This window comes from Etheostoma spectabile, chromosome 10 (genome assembly GCF_008692095.1).
Source record: "Etheostoma spectabile isolate EspeVRDwgs_2016 chromosome 10, UIUC_Espe_1.0, whole genome shotgun sequence".
NCBI lineage: Eukaryota > Metazoa > Chordata > Actinopteri > Perciformes > Percidae > Etheostoma > Etheostoma spectabile.
Window position 1 is genome coordinate 18,021,267 of NC_045742.1, and position 22,474 is coordinate 18,043,740.

At 38.0% G+C, this 22,474-nt stretch overlaps 1 protein-coding gene across 5 annotated transcripts in view; it reads left to right on the top strand.

The window, feature by feature from the left end:
- The window catches only part of apbb2a (amyloid beta (A4) precursor protein-binding, family B, member 2a), a 45,725-nt gene that overhangs the window by 14,139 nt on the left and 9,112 nt on the right, over positions 1-22,474 (top strand). For 3 of the 5 annotated variants that reach the window (XM_032528603.1, XM_032528602.1, XM_032528601.1), the window contains 4 exons: positions 9,755-9,760; positions 11,980-12,094; positions 19,840-19,913; positions 22,362-22,446. In XM_032528603.1, coding sequence (XP_032384494.1) covers positions 9,755-9,760; positions 11,980-12,094; positions 19,840-19,913; positions 22,362-22,422 — 256 coding nt within the window. In that variant the 3' untranslated portion in view covers positions 22,423-22,446. Of the gene's footprint in view, positions 1-9,754; positions 9,761-11,979; positions 12,095-19,839; positions 19,914-22,361; positions 22,447-22,474 lie in introns of those variants that run through there. The other 2 variants (XM_032528604.1, XM_032528605.1) reach the window with 2 other exon arrangements.

The following is a 22,474-nucleotide window of genomic DNA, read 5'->3' on the forward strand; positions in this document are numbered from 1 at the left end:
ACTGCTGACCTTCTGTGGACAGCCGTGGCATGCAGAAAAAGAGCAAAAAGAGGAATTGAGAAGAATATAAGGAGATATATATTATATATATATATATCTCCTTATATATCTCTTAAATAATATAAGGAGAAGAGAAGACAAGAGAAGAGAAGAAAAAAAAAAGAGACACGCAAGCCTCCAGTACCATTAATATTTTAAGTCTGAACACACTCTAGTGATCACCTCCATTTATGTCAATGAAGAAAGCTTGTATGTGCATGCTTGGGTTGTAACAGCCCAGCTCTTCCAGTCATCCCAGTTGAGCTGCAGCTTATTTGCTGATGTCAAGGCCTGTGTAACCTTAATTAACATGCAAGGCCCCCTCTGTCGGCCCACAGGGACGGGGCCCGAATACCTAGACCCACTCGATAGACGCCACAGTGATTGATGGCCTTTTCTCGCCACTCCTGCTCCGGTTTGAGCCCCACACAGACCTCTCTCTTTCCCTGTAAGTCATTGCTCCTCCACGCCAGCTCCTTCCATCTACCCATAATTCATCACTCCCACATTCTCTACACACATTCACGCACCTCGTGTCAGGAACTGTCCTCTTAGCCTCCCAGAAACCCTTATTCTCTAAAGGGTAATTATGGTCAGAGCTGTGTCCCCACTCACTCTCCAGCACAGAGTCATATGTCAGTCAGACACACACACACACACACACACACACACACACACACACACACACACACACACAACAAAAATGTCTTCCATCTTTTCTTGCATTTACCCTCACCATCCCTCTCTCTCTCTTACATTAGCATTGTTAGGCACACCTGCTGTAATCCCTGTCTTCCTGACGGATTACTCCTCCTGTTCCTCCTATAGATCCCTTCCCTTGCCCCACCAGCCAATAAATCTCCTCCCGATAAAACCTTCGCTGGTCCCGAGCCGTGGCGGGCAGTGATGTGAGGTGATGCTGATGTTCGCTGATCAGGGCTGAACACAGCAGGACACCGGTGCAGTCAGTGTCTGCCTGTAGCCTGTCTATCTATTCAGACTCCAGACGGCAGCGGTGGCTACAGACTGTTTAAGATCAATACATTTTAATACTCAACATGTTTGAAGTGCTCAGTGTAGGTTTTATACTATGTTTTCATTAGGGCGGCTGTTGATGGGCCAAGCAGAATAAACGAATGGGGTTGTATATTAATCTCTTCTTAGTTATTTCTAAGTCAATATCTCATTTATTGTATTTAAATTATTTATTTTGACAGAGTGAATTTAGAAGCATACATTTATCACTTTTCTCAAAAATGATTTGCAAATAGTTAACATACATTTCATTTAGCTGACACTTTTGTCCAAAGAGACTTCCAGTAAGTGTAATAAGCTCAGGTAAAAACTTTAACTACTAAAAGAGTCCCAATTCTTTATTTAGTATTATTTTATCAGTTATTACAATTTTTACAGTTATGTAACAACTGTTCTTTCCTGGGGTCCACTCAAAGGAAAACTAAAGGCAGATTTCTTTTCATTTCTTTGTGAAATTTATATTGTGAAACTTGTGAAATAATTTAAACACTAAATGTGAACATCTTTATTTTTTAGACAGCTGGCCCAACTCTCCAGCTGAGGAAGACCATGATGATATGATTGAAAGCTCTAGAACAGCTACTAACTGAACGTTGTAATGAGATTGTTTCACCCAAACAAAACATTTCATTTAACAACTCAAATAAAGCCTGTAAATAAATGTCGGTTTTGGGATCACTTGCTCAATAGTTAATATATGAAGAAGAAAACGAAATTGTAAATTGGGTGAACTGACCCTTTAAAATATTCAGTACATCCACTGTAAGTAAAAGGAGAGAGACAGCTAATTATTGTATGCTTTGTGCATGAAACATAATGATTTATGACACAGGCAGCTAATTAGGTTACATACATATGATCACAACTGCACTGTGAGTAGAGTTTGGCATAACGCTACACTTACTTGACACCAAATCCCTGCATTCTCCCACACACTGTATTTATCTCTCTCGCTCTCTCTCACACCTACACACACACACACATACACATATACACACACACCACACACACACACCACACACACACACACACACACACACACACACCACTAGTAAGATCTGAGGGGGGGTGGATACTAAAGACATCTCACTGAAGCTCTGTCTCAGTTGAGAATATCCGCAGCTGTGAACAACACACAAAACACACACACACACACACACACACACACACACACACACACATACACACTCTCTCCAGAGCAGTATGATGTATAAATGATCAAGAGCAGAAAACAGCAGGACATCATCTTTCTCTCTCGCCCACCCAGAATCACTCTTTCTCCCCTCATCCCTCACACAAACTTTCTGTCTCTCCATCTCGCCCACCCACCTATCTCTGCTCTTAAATATGTAATGACATACGACTAGTGTTGACACATGAGTGCTGTATGTGCTTCTTCAGCTTGTTGCCCCTCCCTCTGTCATTTGCCTCTTCCACACCGAATGCTTGGAATTGGGTCACAAAGCTGCATGAACATAAACTGGGGTTGTGTGTTTTTCCCTTTTAGTAAAACACAATTTTCACCATCAGCTTTGTAAATCTGTGCGTTTTCTTAGAAATGATGCAGAGGCACTGAGGATGAATCATACTGATGCATCGCCTTTGTTGTTAACAACGTCAAATGTCTGCTGAAATCACACAGGCAGCTCTGTGTGTTGTGTATGCTGCTTAATAAACCGTAGACAACAGTTTTATTTTTATTTTCACTTGATTCTGTCCTAGTTCTTTGCTGCCTTGGGCAATATTGATGATTGTGTTAAGTGTTTGTGTATGTCTCCCTGTGAGTGTGTGTGCAAAGAGAGACCGTGTGTATTATGAATATATCAATCCTCCTCCTTTGCTGCACCCTCTGGCCCTGGGTGCTCATTTTTTCTGCTCATCTTGGTGCTGTAAACAAGTTTACGGTGTAGAGAGGTAATTACGCACAGACATTCTACATTAGGCCTAATGGCTGTGGGCCATGACTAATTCACCAGGTCGCAGAGGGCTTTACCCTGCTCAGTTGTCACACAGACTTTAAGTACTCCAGTGCATCTGTGGTTTTACTGGTGTTGTTATATTGAGATTCAAATTAACTCCAATATCCCGCTCCATTGACACATTTCTGAGTGTGCCACCTCACTAGATAAGGAATAGTTTTGGGAAGTATGGTTTTGAAAATTTGGTTTTCATGCAGAAAGTTAAGGAGAAATGATAAGATTGATGCTACTGCCTGTGTTGTATGGAGCTAGAGCCATTAGGTGATTACCTTAGCTTAGCGTTAAAAACTGAAAACGGCTAGCCTGGCTCTGTTCAAAACACAGTTATTGAATTACACCAAGTGTCTTATGTGTTTACTTTACAGTAATCAATATACACAATGCCATTTTAATTGTTTTTGTGTGTTTTAAGGGGAGCTAAAACTGGGACTATTTATTGTACCATTTTTTCCACCAAAATTAGGACATGCAGGTTTTTTAAAAACAGGAAACTCTGCTAAAAACAGATTCCTTTTCCATTGCTAGCAGAGAATGCCTTTACAGGGTTTTATGTTGTGTGTCACCTTTGATGTCACAAATGCGGCAGAAAACTGGGTTAATAAACCGTAGAAAGCAGCATGGAGTCAATGTGGTTACTGCTCTAATTTGATTAACTGTTACTTATTCAGGCTCTCTTTTAAACTCGGTGCCGATTTTAACCTTTCCCATGAAAGACAAAAGCCAGATGTTAGTGGATGTTGTTGTTTTTTGTCAAGTGGGAATTGGCTTTAGGCTACTTTACATTGCTACGTTTTGGTTTAAAAACTATAATCATTTCTTACGTTTACACCTATCATTCACACCGCTCGGTCGTTTCAGAAGTCCTAAACCGGAAACATTGATAAGTGGTATCAGATTCCTCATCGATCTCTCAGCAGGACTAATTTCCCAAAATGTCAAACCCTTGATTTAAAATGAAAAATGAAAATAAAAAATCCTATAGATACATCAGTAGGCTGATATTTTAAGGCACCTTAAGTTTTAGGTTATTTAGAAACTTTATCACCATTACATAGTTTATCCACCAAGTCAAGTCAAATTCGTTTATAAAGTCCAAAATCACAAATTTGCCTCAGATGGCTTTGAAATCTATAAAACATATGACATTGTCTAATTCTTCCAATTCATATAATGAAAAACTCCAAACAACAAAGGGAGATGGAAAGAATTTCAGCATGGAGCCTTATTTAGGTACAAAGACTTAATATTAATAGAGCACTGACATTCACTGAAGTTTATTTTTCCACTTGTAAAATGTTCTGCTCAGTACACCTTTGTGTATGCATGCATGTAGGGGACCAGGTGCTTAAGACTCTCAAATATCGATATGGTATTGGCCTTAAAAATCCGGTATTACTCAGCGTCTAATTAGAATATTGGATATCTTAGCATGCTAATGACACAACTGTAAAAACCAGTTAGTGGACACTAACATTGCATCAATAGTGCAGCACTGTAAAACTAAGCCAATATCTGTCAGCAGCTCTGTAGAGTCTTATTAATGGCTCTGTAAAGTGTTTACTTTGCATCTCTTCTCTCTCTGGTTTTATCTCTGAGTTTTATTAGGCTTTTTATCACCATATTCTACAATACATTACAATGAACTACAATCAACTTCAGTCATGGGCAACATGTTTTCTGCTAACACCATTTTCACCACTTGTTTTCCTCACAGCAGTGTATTGCGATGTTTATTAAGTTTGAACAAATGCAAGTGGAGAACGTTTATGCAGAATGCATGTATATTAAGAAGGTCCATCAACAAAATTTAAATAGGTCTAAATAAAAATGCATTTGTAGGCCGTGACAGCAGAAATGTCTGTTCACTTTTTCAACACTTGCAAAGGGAGCTTTAGGGTGGATTTTTCTTTTACTACTTCTTTTAATTCTCATGAATATATTTATAGCTGCCATCTTCTTGTGTTCATACTGCCTTCCTAGTGATAATATTTTTCATCATAAAAAAATTACAGAGTGCTTTCCTTTAATGAGGGCGATTCCACGCTACATCATTTTTTTAAGTAAGCTTATAAAACAAAGAGTCTCCCCCAGCTGTTGCAAGAAAAACCTGCCTTTTAAAAGAGAACGTTTGGAGGTAAACAGCTGCTAAATATAAATACATCCCTGCGAGGTGTTTTTTATTCTCTTTACAATGTGATGAAAGGGCTTTCCTCTAAACCACCATCCAGCTGTTGTCTTCACTCTAATCTACCTGTCACAGCTCAGCGTTAAATCTCACTGTGAAACTGGACCAGATCCACATCCACTTTGGACTGATGCCAAAGTCACAACATTGTCCATGATCATAAAGTTACCAGTTCAGTTACAATCAATATGTAGAACATACTGTATTTCCCCTTATGTATGCACGCACACACACACTCACTCTACAAACACCTGGCCCTCCCTTTACTTTCCCTCGTTTACTTTCTGCTGACAGGAAAGTCACAAGAACTTCCTCCTTAGACATTTCTAATCAGCATTTGGCTGTGCAATTAGCATATGTAAGTCCATTAGCATAGCGGCCGGGCACTACCCAGCCACTCTCTGAAAAGCTGTTTGATAATTGAAGTCTGTGTGAAGTGTGTGTGATACCACAGCGCTCGGTGTGTTTGTGTGCACACGTGACAGATGGTTTAGAGAGGACACGAGTCTCTGCTGAGCGATACTGGAAGCTACGGAGCAGAAGAAAGAAGAGCAGGCTGGGGACTACTTACGTTTGTGTTGTTTTCACTGCCTCTTCAAAAGCCTCTTTTACTGCAGCAGTTGTGGCCACTTAAGTTTTATCATGCCATTTTAGCACCTGAAGATGCATAGTCAAGTAATTCTGTATGAAGTTTGTTTGAAACTTGTATTTTAGTTGATAAAGTATGATCAGTGAAAATAGTTTAAATTATTGAGCATTACATTTGCAAATTGTAGTGTTTTGGGCAAAAAGCCAAAGAAGAAAAAACACTGCAAAACCATCAACACTCACTGAACACAAAGCACATTCGTGGGCCTATTTAATTTTTTACTGTTGTAATGTTCTTAATTTTATGAATAACTGCTGAAATAAACAATGTGACATCATGTGGTGTATCTGTTTATTTCACACAGTTTAGCTACCCAGAAAATATACAAAATCAACTAATATTTTACCCATGCATCTTGATTAATTAAACAATAAAGAATGATTCATATGTAAACCCCAGCTTCAAAATAAAAATAAACTGTAAAAAAAGTAAACTGGCCATTTTGCATGCACTTTTAAAACTTCAGCCCATTGACCACCACTTTACAAGATGAGTGCTTTGGTTGCAGCCTTCTTGCATTTATACTAACAATCAATAGTATTATTTCATGCAGAAAACCATTAAAATGGAGGCCAAGACATCAATTTCACAACTAGTCTCAGAATCCGTGCTTTACACTGTTTTGCGTTATAGATTTTTTTCTTCTTACATTTATCATCAGCACTTGTCATCAGCAATAATTGAAACAAAAATCAGGTGTATTGATCTAAACTGAAATGTGGGAATGCATCATGCATTAAATACCTCAATAAGAATTGTATGTTTGTATGTTGTTTAAAAAATAAAAGTGTAAGCCACAAAAAAAGAAATGAAAACCTGAAACCATGGTTAAATATGAAAGGGTGGTACATATGCTAATGCTACCACCACACACAATGCTGTTTGCAGTACTCATGGTGGGATGATGTCAGAGCTGCAGACACTGACGGTTCTGTGTGACTACCTCAAACGTAGTTCATCATACATCAGCAGCCATGACCTCATTTAATCTCAGAGTTGTACGCATCCTCTCCAGGCGAGCCTGCCTCACGGCCATCAGGATCAAAGAGAGATTGGTAGTAGGGAGTCAGTCATCCATTATTCTGCTCTGGAAATGTGTGGAGCACAGAGAAAGAACACACACGAGTGGAGAGAGTATTGCTTGAACACATATCTGCTTTCATACCTTTCATCTCGTACCTCTTTTCTCTTGCTCTCCACCTCCTCTCCACCATTCAGCCCTTAGTGAGTCTCTCACCTCGTTGCCATTCCTATCTGCTTCACTCCCACCTTTTCAGTGTGGCTTCTCTAGCCTTTATCTATCCCCTCTCTCAACATTGTATCTATCTCTCCTCCCTCCTCACCTTCCTGCCATCTCTGAGGTGTCATTCATCTTCTGTTGTTTGTTGTCTCTCTCTACCATGTGTCACACCCTCCATTAACTGAGGTCGGGGACAACTGCTCCTTAAAGTAAGCCAACAGCGCTCTCTCTCTTTTTTCCCTCTCTTTTGTGTCCCCACACTAAGCCACCTATTTATGAAAAAGCTGTAAATGTGTAAAAGCAAGCAGTGATCACACTTCTATTTTTAGGTTGTTTTCTTGAAGATCTAAAGTTTCAAACCAATAGTAAAGTTACTACATTTGTTTTTGTTTCCTAATTTGGTCGGCAGATCTTAAAAGATTGCATTACAGCCAACAAGCAGGTGTCAGCAGGGTATTTGTGGAGATTTTACTACTTCTTATGCTGACTTTATATTCAGTGATAACACACATTACACACTGATTGTAGGGTTTCTTTAAGCTGATTCAAATCTTTTAGACAAAAGTAGTTTATTTTGTAGGCAAAAAAAATTAATTTAGTATTCACTCACTTAGAACTACGTATTTTGCATCGGAGCATAATGTAGGGAGTTGGAGTAGGAAGTAGAATATTGCAGAATATGTATTTGAAGATTTAAATGAAAATTAAAAGTGCTTTTAATACTCTGAAAGTTTGTACTAAGTTTAGTTAGTGGCTGGTCAAAAATATCTCAGGTACGTGAGGTTCTGCCGGTTCTGTCCGCTCTTGCTTGCCATCATCACAGTGTTATACTACAGCCAAACACACACACTTGCACTTCCATTTACAGAAATGTTTTGATTCTGTTTGACAACTGAATGATGATAAACTAGTGGTTCGATCACAGCTCATAAATGCTACCAGTTAAGCAGTATAAACAGGATTACCTGTGCTGCTGCACTGAAATTCTCATCAAATCACCATTTTTTGGCTGAGAATTCATCTGACAAGGTAAAAAAGGCACTTTTAATGACATTTTGAACATGTTTAGATGCTAAAAACACATTTAAAACTTGCCCTGTTTAAGCCTGTCGGGTGCTAACGCCAGCAGGAGGATAACACGATGTAGGCAGCACTGATTGGTTTCGTTTTTCTCTCTCCTGAGAGCACTCCAAATTTACAGACAACAGAGCTATGTGTTTGAATCCACTGGAATTCTCCTTCAAGGCATTGTATTTTAAAAGCTTAATATTCCTTGTTTTTGAAATGCTTAGTTATCAGGTAAGAAAAAACACACTGGCTTGGTGTTGATGAAAGGACAAAACACAAACAGAAACAGATACATTTCAAGATGTTGCTGTCTCAGTCTCAGTGCTGTCAAAGTCAAATAAGGTCAGTGTGATGCTGTCAACACTGTGTTTTTTGGGAGGTAAGAGTCTGTCCTGGTTTTGAATCAGGTGTGATGTGATTCGTCTATCAGTAACAAAGCCTTTGCAACACTTTCAGCCTGACACTTGTGTAAATAGAAGAAAGAGGTACATTGCAGAGGAATGTACAGAGAGCAGCTTTAGGGCCATTCAGAATTTCGACACTGAAATCCAATTTTACTAAAGTGACGGACAGTGAAGGAGGCATGGAGTCTGAATTAGAAATGGAGCAGAAGGAAGCAGAATGGCAAGTAAATGGACTCATAGCATAGAAAATCATGAATGAAATTTGAACACAGAGAGAAGAGACACACACACACACACACACACACACACACACACATTCAGACTGTGTCTTCCTAAGCAGATCATCAAAGAATCAAAGGCAGTCAATGTTTGAATTAGCCCTCTGTTCTTCATCCAGCCTGTGCCTACTTTCAATTGTTCCTGATAATAGAGTGTCACAGACTATAACATGAAATAAAGCGGCTGTGATGAGTTAGACTGTTGATATGAATCATTCTGTGTTGCATCTTTCTTTATTTTTGGGCCTATACTATTGTGGTAATGAAAGATTGTGAGTTTGAAGAGGGTTGAGCTGAGGAGAGGGAGAGGAAGATTAAAGAGTGAATGCAAAGGGCAGGATGAAAGAGAGATTGAGAGTAGGAAAAGGTAGAGGAAAGTGGGGAGTAGGGGGAGGGAAAGCTGCAGTAACAACAAGGTGTGTGTGTGTGTGCGTGTGCGTGTGCCTGTCCGTGTGCGTGTGTGTGTGTGTTGGAACATCTAACAGGAAAAGTGGGTTGTTTCATAATATAGTGGAACGCTATGCCACTAAAAGGAAAAGTACACAGACCTGAGCTCCAGTGCGTGGGCACACACACACACACACTTTTGTGACACATTGTGTCTGTTTCTGGCTCAGTATGTCACATGTATTAACATTTCTCTTGTTTTTTCCCCTTCGCTTTTTCCATTCCACCTTCCTGCTCCCGGTTTTCTGTTCCCTTTTCATCTTTTGGTGTAATACAATTTTCTCATACTTCCATTTTTACTTTTTACCATCTGACTTTCTTTCTTTAACTAATTTATTCTGTCCTTACTTTTTCCTTCACCACACTCATTTCTTCCTCCTTGCTTTCCTCCCTCATTTTTCCCACCTCCCTTCTGCTTCCCGGGACCCAGAGAAAGGTAACTGCTCTTCGTGGTGTGTGACCGTGTCTCTCCATTGTTTTCAGTAATCGTTGTGCCAAGAACCCCAACCCCCCCTTGCGCAATCACATCTGTCACCTCAGGTATCAATTCAGTGGCTTTGCTTCGCCCAGAGACACTGTTGCTCTTTACAGGAGTGCCACAGCACTACTGAAGGTCTAAATCACTGGCGTTAAATCATCAGCAAGCCAGACCGGCCACAGGCTATTTCCTCTTAAGAGTTGCATGCTGTTTTATAGCATTTTGATCCCCCAGAGAGGGAACAGAAGTCATAAAAGAACCATTTGTAGTATGAGAGGCAAGGCCATTCATGCTGCTTTGGTGACACACTGCTCAAATGTCCCTGAACGAAGCACACTGGACTCATACAAACACACACACACACACACACACACACACTCACACACACACATCATTGTACTTTTCTTTCTGGCCAAAGGCGCAGAGCATTATCGACCCAAATTGTGAGCACACAATTAAGCAGAGGAGACAGTCCGGATAATGGACTCATAAACACAAAGAGCCCGCTTTGATAAATGTCATATTTCTGTTTGTGTCTATGGTTATTCAGGAGTGTACAGTGTGTGTGTGTCTTGCTTTGTCTGTTCACTCAATCATTTCAGTCCTGCCTGGAAACACATCCATCTACCTCTTTGTTCTGCAGTTTGTCTCACCTGTTAATGAGGAAGAAATGTGTCTTTCTTTCATCTTTGTGTGTGTGTGTGTGTGTGTGCATATAGTATCTCTCACAAGCTGTGTTTCATCTCCCACCCACTTAGTGCAGAAGGTTTCTTTCCTGGTGGAGCTTCCTCTCTCAGTCTCACCCTCATACTCTCCATTTTTCTCCCATGTGGCACCACTGTGAAGTTCTCAGCACATAGTTTCCTCGGGGACTAGGACACACATCTACCTTCCCGTATGCTTATGTGTGCCAACCTCTTCTTTCAGTTTACAGAGCAACCGCACACAACATGCCACATGTTAAAGGGGCTTTAAGTAATCTATTTATCAAAAACCTTTGACTGTGGTACAAGAAATTACAGCAACACCCTTAAAGCTTATGACAGAGCTGTTAAAACACAAATAATGAAGCAACTTTTTCACAATAGATGAGGGCGCTAATTAGAGCAGAGCCCTCACAAGAAATAGGTAAATATATCATGAAGCAAAATGGAGTAATAATACTGGGTGTTTTTTTTATTTTTATTTCTAGAAATTCATATGGCTGGCTCTTTATTGCATTGCTGAACAGCTGACCACAAACAGGTGCAGATAGGGGTGTGGACAGTTTTAGTTTCCTTTTTGATGTATGCAAAGAGTTACCTGACAACACATATAGAATGAAGAAAAATGATTTTAAAAGCCCACTTCAATAGAACAGTTCTTGATGACGGGAATGAGAATAAGATGTTGGCTCAAATCCTGGGTGGGCTTTCAAATTGACAGTAATATATTACAATATTAGATATTTCAATAGGCTGCTGATAATGCAAAAATTGGATCCAACAAACTCAAGAAAAATGAAAAATACAAAATACAAATTTGGCAATCATATCTTCATATGATATGTGCCCTCTGGGAAGACGTTTAATCTAACAGAAATATGCAACAAAATGTAAAGGAGGCTCTCCAAGGAGTCATACCAGGAGGCTTTGAGAGGAAAACTATAATCTATTTTGTTGAAAAACCAGCAAGTGGCAGTTATTCAGTGTAATAACATTAAGTGGATAAAACCTGACTCTCCCACATACAATATATGGAATGGAGTAGACATTTGTTCCATCCCATAACACTTATGTGATGGAACAAATGTTATTAAGAGGAATTTACAAAGAGATAGTATTCAGTGATAATAAAAAAAATTCTTAGCCCTTAAAAACCACAAATGGTTCTCTCCCATCACCCTCATCAGACACATACATACACCGATTACATCATGCCACAAGATAAAACGCTTCCTTGTTATGACGTTGGCGAACTGCTTTCTAACTTTTTTGATTTTCTTCAAAATTATTAATTTTTCTCCATCACTTCATTTTGATAGTTATTGTGGTTTGTTAACTTACGTCTCCTTCCACATACTTGCTGCCCCTTTAACAAAGCAAAAATGTTTGGTACATGTGCTGTAGAGGTGCATCAAGGTGTCTTTTGTTTGTTTCTTGCATTAGAAAGTCATGTGTCTTCTGTTCGTGTTTCAGGGACTTTGCCTATGTGGCGAGAGACAAAAACACGCGGGTGCTGAAGTGCCACGTGTTCCGATGTGACACCCCTGCCGCAGCCATCGCCACAAGTCTCCACGAAATCTGCTCCAAGGTGGGTGTCATTACTGCAGCTGCCTCCGCATTAATGAGCTTATTTGGGACTCTGAAACAAGCTATCAAGCTTTAATCAGAGTCACTGTTGAAAAGAGTAAAAAACTCTTTTCTGATGATGCAGTTATCTAAAGGTACTTTCTAAGGTTGTAACTTAGATGCAACTCCTGCATGCATGTTATAGAAGAACTAATAGCAGGGCAAGAGACAAGATTTATGTTATCTTTTGCTTGAGAAGTAATAATAATAATATAATAAATTGAATTATATAGTGTTTTTCACAAACTCAATGCCGCTTTTCAGGGCAAGTAACAAAGGAGGAGAGAGATAGAGGAGAATGTTTAAGAGCCTTTACAGCAGGGAGAGAAGATAAGATTCAGGTTACAGAGTTTCAGTGTATGTGTGTGCGTGTGTGTGTGTGTGTGTGTGTGTGTGTGTGTGTGTGTGTGTGTGTGTGTGTGTGTTACACATAAATATATGCAACGGGAAATACCTATGAAATAAAACAGGGTCACATCATATTTCCAGATTTTACGCATTGATGATCACCTAACCCACCTCATAGTAGGCTCATGCACATCTGATTATAGGGTGCAGTAAACAAGCCTGTTGCGCCAAAAAAGATGTGGTTCTGAGACGTCTATTCTCAGCACAATGTCTAAGACCCAAATACCAAGAAAAGACCAACAACTTACTTGGCAATGCTTCTTCTGAATGAAACTTATGTACGTCTGTTTGCAACTGTCCTCCCACTGGTGCACTTTACACCATAATACCACAAAGACAGGCAAAGAGGAATCATTTGGGTCTGTTGTGAATCAATCCTTATGATGAATTCCATGTATGGACCCTTTGGCTTGGCAGAAAAATTTGCAGGTCTTCAGAAACAGATTCTCCTGCTGGCGGTTTTTGTCAGGGTCAATGTTGACGTTACACAGATCAGCAGGTCTACTGCCAGCTGCAGCTCCATCAAATGAATAAGTGGTGGCTGTAGTTGATTAGTAGTGTCTGAATCTTCATCACTTAAAGGCGCAGTGCCTGAGACTCCATCATACAAGTCAAAGATGGCTAGAGTCGTGTCATCCTAAGTAGCACTGGTCTCTTCTACTGGAACAAATAGTATCAGAATCTATGTAGTTTGAACCACTGAGGACTGAGGCTTTATCAAAGGCCACTGCAGAGTAATACTTTGCATCAGTGGCTAAATCTTCCTCACTGGAGCCAGCACTGTCTGATCCTTAATAATAATAATAATAATAATAATGTCTGATCCTTAATAATTATTATTTAGTAGCAGTTTAAGCCCAGTTGCAACCTGCCTATATGTCAGCTTCATGGACACCACGTACCACTGTGACCAGCCAGTAGACAATGCTATTTTATCTTTTTATTGTATTATCTGAATGGAATTACCCAGATTTTTGAATAGATGATTAAAGTTGAGATTAAGAAGCTCTGACATGTGCCTTTGACATGGGTTAGTTAAGTTGGGAGAACAGGCGCACATATATAGAGGTTTGCTTCCCGACGTAGCAGCCGAGGGTTTGACTCCAAACCGCGGCTCATCGCTGCATGTCATTCCCCCTCTCTCTCCCCTTTTACGTCTTCATATGTCCTGTGAAAATAAAGGCCCAAAAATGCCCCAAAAATAATCTTAAAAAAATAGGTTTTTAAACAAAGTCATTGTATAGCATGTTGAAAAGTCATGGTATACTGTAGGTATGAAAAAAAAGTCGTAGTAGAGTTTATCGAAAAAAAGTGTTAACATTTTTTAATATAGTATGTTAAAAGTCATAAAAAGGTCATTGTAAGTTATGTCCAAGAAAGTCATAAAAAGGTCATAATATAGTAAAAAAGTCACAAAAAAGTGCTGAAAAAAAGTCATAGTATAGCATGTCAAAAAATGATAAAACAGTCATAGTGAAGAAAGAAGTGTTAAAAAAGTCACTTTTTTTCACGAATATGTCCAAAATTGTAACAGTATAGTATGTTAAAAAATGTACAAAAAGTCATAGCATATTGAAAAACTCCATTAAAAAGTAATAGTATATATTATGTCAAAAAATGTCAAAGTATAACATGACAAAAACTGATGAAAAAATAGCTCACCTAGTAGAGCGTGTGCCCCATGTACAAAGTACAGTAGTACATAAAAATGTATAGTACAGTGGCTTGAATAAGTTTACACACCCATGCTAAAGTCGATTAAAAAGAGAAATATATATATATAAAATATATATATATATATATATATAAAAACATCTTTTGGAAATAGATCTTAATGCCTTAATTAAAAAAAAATTGGAAAATCCAACCTTTTAAGGACATCAATTTTCTTTGTGAATGAATAATGTATTGTAAATAATAATAATGTTCTACCCTAAATACAGGGGGCATAAGTACACACACCCCTATGTTAAATTCCCATAGAAGCGGGCAGATTTTTATTTTTAAAGGCCAGTTATTTCATGAAAAAAAAAACATTATCATGACATTAATGTTGTTGTTTTTTAAAGCAGCATAGTATGTACAGTCCCTGACAAAAGTCTTGTCGCTTATCTATTTTGTAGAAACACCTGCTATTAACCTGACTTTTAATTAATCAATTGGTGTAAGAAATAGCTCATATGAAAAGCTAAAACCCTCCCAAATGATGTGCAATGTATTGAAATAATATAGTTTCACTAAAAAAATATTTATTATTTAAACAAGAGAGAAAGGTCAAATTTTGGCAAGACAAAAGTTTTGTCGCCTATAGATAAATTGAACAAATTTACTGCAAATACTAAAATATGTCAGCAAATTAAATAGTGGTGCTGTGAGTTCAAATTTAATATCTTGTATGACTTCCATGAGCTTGAAGGACTGTATCCATGCGGTTTGGCAAGGATTCATCCAATGTATTGAAGTCATAGGAATAGCTAGGAGAGCGTTGCATGCCTCCCAGAGTTCATCAATATTCTTTGGTTTGGTCTTCCTGCTTCCTCTTTCCTCCTACAAATAGCTAACTGATGTTCATGTTGGTGACTGGGCGGCCAATCCTGGAGCATCTGATCTTCTGCGCTTGAGGAACTTTGAAGTGGAGAGGAAGTATGCGATGGAGCACCATCCTGCCGCAGAATTTGGCCTTTTTTATGGTTGGGAATATAAGGTAGCTAAGATTTCTTGGTATTTGAGAATATTGATGTTGCCTTACCCGCGAGATCTCTGCACACCCCATACTGGATGTAACCCCAGACATGATTTTTCCGCCACCAAACTTCACTGTTTTCTGGATGAATCTGGATCATGCGGGCTCCAATAGGTCTCCTGCAATATTTGCGGCAACTGTGGTGTAAATCAACAGAAGATTCATCTGAAAAATCCACTTTCTTCCACTTCTCCAGCATCCATCCTTTAGCAGGTGTGGGCCTTGGCAAATGCCACACGCGTTTCAATTTCTTTTGTTTAGTGCTGGCTTCTGGGCACTGATTCAACCATGGAGGCATTTTGAGACAGAATCCAACAAACCGTTCTGGTTGACACAGGGACTTCAGGGGACCAGGTCTGTGTGAGCTCTGCTGCAGTGGAAAATGGGTGGCCTTGGATTTTCGAGCCAACAAACGGTCCTCTCGAGCAGTTGTCTTCAAATGTTTTTTTATCCTTGTACTTGACGCTGAGACACATTGAAGTGTCTGCCACATCAGCAGTGGATTGGTCTCTCAGCCTCTTGATAATCAAAACTTTACTCAGGGTGAATCTTAGGCAGTTTGCAGATGTCTAGTTGCAGTTGATGTGAAGGTATGGTACTGGGGTTGTTTTATACACACCTGAGACCTAATTGATCCATTATTAGTCACAGGTGAAGCTCATATGACAAGGCGACAACACTCATGTCTGCAAAAATGACTCAATGGACTTTACCAAGCTGTAATATTAGAATACTTTTTGACAGTTTCTTTTGCACGTGAACATTATTACAAAAGCGTGTGAGATTAAAATGAGCCATTTCTTGTAAATAAATCTTGATTAGAAATATATTTCAGCGGCAATCAAGTCAATTTGTACAAGCGACAAGACTTTTGTCAGGGACTGTAGAAAAAAACCCATTATTGACAAGTATGGGTTTTTTTTTCAACATACTATGCTCAACTCTTTCAACAATGTCTTTGATGGCAGAGTGTTTCAGTTGTTAACACAACTCCAACAGAAACCAGCCAATAGCCCTGTAGACTCTGACCCAGGTTTGATTCGCAGTCGGCCAGGTTCCTTTCATGCCATTTCTTTTCAACAGCATGGTATGTTAAAAATAAGTGAAAAATTAGTCATAGTATAGTATTGAAAAAAGGCTCAGCATAGGATGTCCAAAAAACTCATAAAAGTCATATTATAGCATGTTGAAAAAAGTGATGAAAAGTCATAGTATAGCGGTGTTGAAAAAGTGAAATAAAGTCATAGTATGGTATTTTGAAAAACATCAACCTATGGTATGTTAAAAAAACGTGATCGAATGTCATAGTATAGTATGTATAGAAAAGCATAAGAATATTATGTCAATTAAGTGCAGAAAATGTCACGTATAGTATACAAAAAAGTCGAGAAAAAAAAAACCATGAAATCATGGCATGGTCAAAAAAGTCATAGTATAGCGTGTTGAAAAAAATTGAAAAGCATGGTATAGTATGCTAAAAGAAAGTAATAAAAGAGTCATAGAATAACATGTAAAAAAATTACAAAAAAGGCTTAGTATAATATGTAAAAAAGTGATAAAAGAGTGTAGAATACCATGTAAAAGAATTATTAAAAAAAGGCTTAGTATACTATGTTGAAAAAATATTGAAAAAAGGCCAAGTATGTCCAAAAGATTTTTTGAAAACAGTTAGAGCATAGTATGTAAAAAAACATTAAAAGTCATGGTATGTTAAAAGAAAATGGATAATAGGTCATGGTATAGTATCTTTAAAAATCAAGGTATGGTATGTAAAAAAGGGATGAAAATGTCACTGTATAGTAGTATAAAAAGTCATAGTTAGTATGTCGGAAAAAAAAACATTAAAAAGTCATGGTATGTCGAAAAAAGCCCAGAGAGGGAATCAATCCTGGGACAGAGTCTGCAGTGACCATTTGCTAGTTCTGTGGAGCAGTGCTAACCACTGTGCCACTAAATAATTTACATTGAAAAAAGTTATAGAATAGCATGGTGAAAGAAAATGACAAAATTAAAAAAAAAAATCATGGTATATTCTGTAGCATGTTGAAAAAAATTCTCATGAAAAGGACCTACCCAGACTGGGAATGAACCTGGGACAGAGTCTACAATGACAACGCAGTTCTATGATGAAGCAGTGCTAACCAACACTGTACACCAAACAGTTTTAGATGAAAACACTTATAGAATGTATGTAAAAGAAGCCATTAAAGAGTCTTGTGTGGTGTGTTGAAAAAAGTGAATGTCATAATTTAGTACTTTTAAAAAAGTGATTATAAAAGTAATTGTATATAATGTCAAAAAAGTGATATAAAGTCATAGTTTAGTATGTTGAACAAAATCATTGTATCGTATGTTGAAAAAAAGCCTTAAAAGTCATGGCATGGTATGTTGAATAATTCATAGTATAGCATGTTGAAAAAAGTCATAATATGGCATGTCGAAGAAATTGTCATGAATACTACCTATCCAGACAGGGAATCGATCCTGAGACAGAGTTGCAGTGATTATTGCTAGTTCTATGGAGCAGTGCCAACCACTGTGCCTCTAAATAATATACATTGAAAACAGTTATAGAATAGTATGTTGATAGAAAATGACAAATGGAACAAAGTCATGGTACATATGTTGAAAAAGTCATAGTATGCATGTCAAAAACAGTGACAAAAAAGGCACAGTATAGTATGTTGAAAAGGTATTAAAAAAGTCCTAGTATAGAGATAGTATAACATGTCAAAAATATTGACAAAAAAGGCATAGTATAGTAGTGAGAAAAAGTAATGAAAAAAGTCAGAGTATGCATGCCCAAAAGAGTGATATAAAGTAATAGTATGGTATTTCGAAGAAAAAAAATCAAGGTATACTGTCAAAAAAGTGATAAAAAAACTCATATGAAAAAAGCTTAAAAAGTCATAGAGTGATATGTTGAAAAAAGTGAAAAAGTCACTTTTTGTTTGAAAATGTAACAGTATAGTATATCAAAAAAGTATAGTATAGTTGTCAAAAACAGTGATAAAAAGTAATATATAGTATGTTAAAATAGTCATAAAAAGTCATAGTATAGCATGTAAAAAAAAGTGATATAAGTGTCTAGTTTAGTAGATCTAAAAAAAAATTTATATAAAATGAATAGTTATAGGTCAAAAAGTGATAAAAAAGTTATATGGAATTTGAAAGAATCAAGGTTACAGTATGTCAAAAAAGTGCGGATATGCCACAGTATAGTAAAAGTAGTAGTAGTATGAAAAAACAGTGACAAAAAAGTCATTTTATGGCATCATGAAAAAGTCATAGTACAGTATGTCAAAAAAGTTATAAGAGTCATAGTATATGTAAAAAAAAGAAGAAGTGATAAACCAGCCTGTCCTTAGTCCAGCAGTGACCTTGTAACAGATGAAAATACCTGGAACACAGATCTTCCCCAAGAGACATGTTGACCCATTTAGAGAGAGTTTTTTCCTCTTACTGTAATTTCTTCTTGTCGTATACCTGAATGAAGAATAGTGTGTATCTGTGTGTCTATATTTTTGTGAAGACCATGACTCTTCACACCGCCTATTTTAAACAGAGTGGTGTTTTCTCTTTTCTGCAGCGTAGAAACGGTGACTGAGTCTTGCAGTTGGGGGGGGGGGGGGTGCTCTTCTTGCATGTTCCCCTGTGTGCAGAGTTGCAGACTCACCATAGACTTTGAGAAATGACACCTACAATAATCAAGTGTCTGTAGCAGGAAGAGTGCAGCAGCTCAGTGCAGAGGCCATGCAGACTATTCAACACTGTTTAAACAGTGTGTACAATGCAGCAGAAGAGAAACAAAAAGAGAGAGGCTGTCTTTTTAGACAGCTGAATTTAATATAATGTACGTAACATTTGGAAGACAAGGTTTAAAGGATAAGGCTGGTTATATTAATATTTTTCGTATTGTAGTCAAATCCTATAATAAGACCAAAACCAACAGTAAATTGATGTACTACAAGTAATACGTGTAGGCAAAGCCCGAGACATACAGCATATTCCTGTGAGCATGCAGCTCCATTGTTGTCCAACAACTATTAAAACACATTAGTAAGCTACACCGTTGCACTGGGGGAAATCTATTTTGCAAAATGATAATACGAGTCCTGTAGTTTATTCTGAGTCAATTCACATACTCCATCACTAGCGCACCAATATGGCTGAAAATAGTTCCCAAAAACACAGTTTAATATTTGCTAACAACAACAGTGCCAAGCTGTTTTAGGAAAATAAATTATAGATTTGTTACCGATTTTAAGACATACATCTCAGTAGAAATAAATGGGTTGAGGAAGTTGGAAAGCATTGAGAAAAGGAGGAACACGTTGTTGGTTTTGGTCTTTTCATGGAATTCGTTGACAATAACAAAAATATATAATTGATGTCTAATCATTTAAATTGTGTCATTATTTCTCATGCTTATTTACGCTGTTGTGTCCATTCAACCATGTCTTTTTTTCTCTTCTTATCTTATCCCATTCTGGTCGCATTTGTCTTCTTCTTTTTTTCTTGCCTCTCTTCTCTTTCTTCCCTCCCTTTCTTTCCAGATTATGGCTGAAAGAAAAAGTGCCAAGGCTGCAGCTAGCAGCTCCTCCCAGACCGGCTCTGATGTACCCTACAGGTATGCACAAACACCAACACACACACAACACACACACACACACACACACACACACACACACACACACACACACAAACACACACACACACAGCACACAGTGCACACATCTTTTCTTTGAGTTTGTTTCTTTAGAGTTCCTCATGAGAGAATAGGATTTGTCAGCTGTGTGTTTCTTCCCTGCTGTGATTTTTGTCTACATTACGCATCTTCACATCGAAACCATATATATGTGTGTTTTTAAGACCTTTATCGCCTCAGGAGTGACTGTGAACATTTTTTATTAGAAAAGATAACAGTGTGTGGTTCAGTACACACAGCTAATGCTGACTTCAGAACAACTCGCTCACAATCATGGAGTTTTATCCACCAAGCACTAATTTTATTCCCCGTTTCCTATTTTGCTAAGTCCCACCGCTTGCCCCAGTAATTATAGAAAGAAAGAGAAAAAGCGCCTGCACAATCTTCCTCCACTGTAACTTCAGCTGGTTGTGTGTATCTGCTGAGTGTGGGGGTACAGAGCTCCAACAATATAAAAGACTTCATTGGCTCTTACTAACAGAGGCAGTGGACCTCATTAAAACCCAATAGTGTTCTTTCAGGTGAGCTGGTGCTCCACGACTCATCCCAACCCAGGATCAAAGAACGTATTGGTGAAACATACCTCACATCTTTAACCTATTACTTGCCTGAACTCACAGTCTTTTAACTGAAAGACAACAGTTGGTATCCAGGTGAGAGAGTTGTGCCTTACACTGGATAGACCAGGACATGAGGCTATAGTCAGTGGTGGAAAACAGTTCTAGTTCTTGCCTTGAATCAATTTCTGGGTAGCTGGGAATGCGCAATCCTGTGTGGGAACATTTTAGGAGATTAGCACCAAATTATTAGATGAGTGCCAATACCAGGATGATGGTCCTATTGTCCACATCTGATATGGTCTGTGAGCTCTACTTTAATATGGAATGAAAGTGTGAAAACCTCTTGTTCTCATTCATGTAACTGCTGTTTCAAAGCTTTGGCATTTATACTGAATGTAAGATATTAGGGATTTTTCATGGAATACACTGATGAGGTGAATCCAGGCTAAAGCCATTACCTCTGATTGAATTGGTTTATTTAGTCCATACTGACCACATGGAATGTCAGTTGTGGTGAATTGTAATCTCTGAAATCCGGAATTAAGATGTGGACTGTGCAAATGGTGAAAGTAAAACTGAGGAAATGTCAAATGTAGGCTGGTTTGTGTAGTTGTTATATCGGTTTAAGTAACTGACCTCCAGTGGTTCAACATTCACCTTGATAACGTGATGAGCAGGTGTACTACCAGGGTGTGTAACAGGTGAACAAAGCACACCCTTGTATGTATATGGTTGAACTTCAAACAAAGCTCAGCACAAAAACTAAACAAATAAGTTACTCTTTAAAGTCCTTACTTTAAAGTCATTATGTGGTGTATATATATAACTAAATATATAATTTTAAATAATTATAGCATCTTAATTATTCAGATTTGCTTTATCTCCCACTTATAACAACTCCCGAGGGGTAAAGTCAGAACACTTTAAATTGTACATAGTGGGTTAATGTAGGCAATTTGTAATTACCTGTGTGGTAATTTTGAATTGATCTTTTGTTATTTAACATTTCATTAGAACATTTTTGGGACATTTTGTGTTAATGAGTACAAACAAAAGCCCATGGCTTCTCATGGTTAGCATCTTAAACTCCTAGGTACCCTTAAAACAGGTTATAACAGTTATACATTGCAGAGTTGGGTTTGTGTATAAATAGTTACCAATAAACTGAATGTGCAATTCAACAATAATGACCATTTTATTTGAATCAATAATAATGAATTCCATGTTGCAATTGTTTTTTATTTTGCAAATCCATGTTGACTAGCCAAACATCAAATAGTTAGCAGTTAGTATAGTAGTATAGTTCATTACTAATATCATCATTTGTAGTTGATTCTTCAGTTGGCCCTTTCTAGTATTGTGTTGGATTTCTATAATGTCATCATTTAAAACTTGGAGGATAAAAAAAAATCATCAAGTCATGTCAAGCTTAAGCAGCTATCTGCACGGGTGTATGATGTTAACTTCGGATGAGTTGAGAAGCAGGTGATACAAGATTTTGATCATCCCCATTCACTCATCCTTTTGCCTACAGGCCATTGTGTAAACAGGCATAGCTGGATTTTCATGTAGAAAAAGTCTGCATGCTTGTGTGTGAACAATTTTTCATGATTTAATCATGTCAACAGCACCCTAAAATATTAAAATAGTCACCAGTGTTTGTTTATTTCCCAAGTTTAAGCCAATATATCAGTGTGGACTGTCCTTTTGGAACTTTGCGTTAGATGTTGTGGCATGATAGAATTCCCTGTGGGGTCTGGGCGTGTGTGTTGTAATGTGTTTGGGTGTGTGTGTGTGTTTTCTCTCTGCAGAGTTTCCCATGCCAAAGACTGAGTTGGTGCAGAAGTTTCATGTGCTGTATCTGGGCATGACGTCTGTGTCTCGCCCCATAGGTAAACTATACTGAACACACACATCTCAACA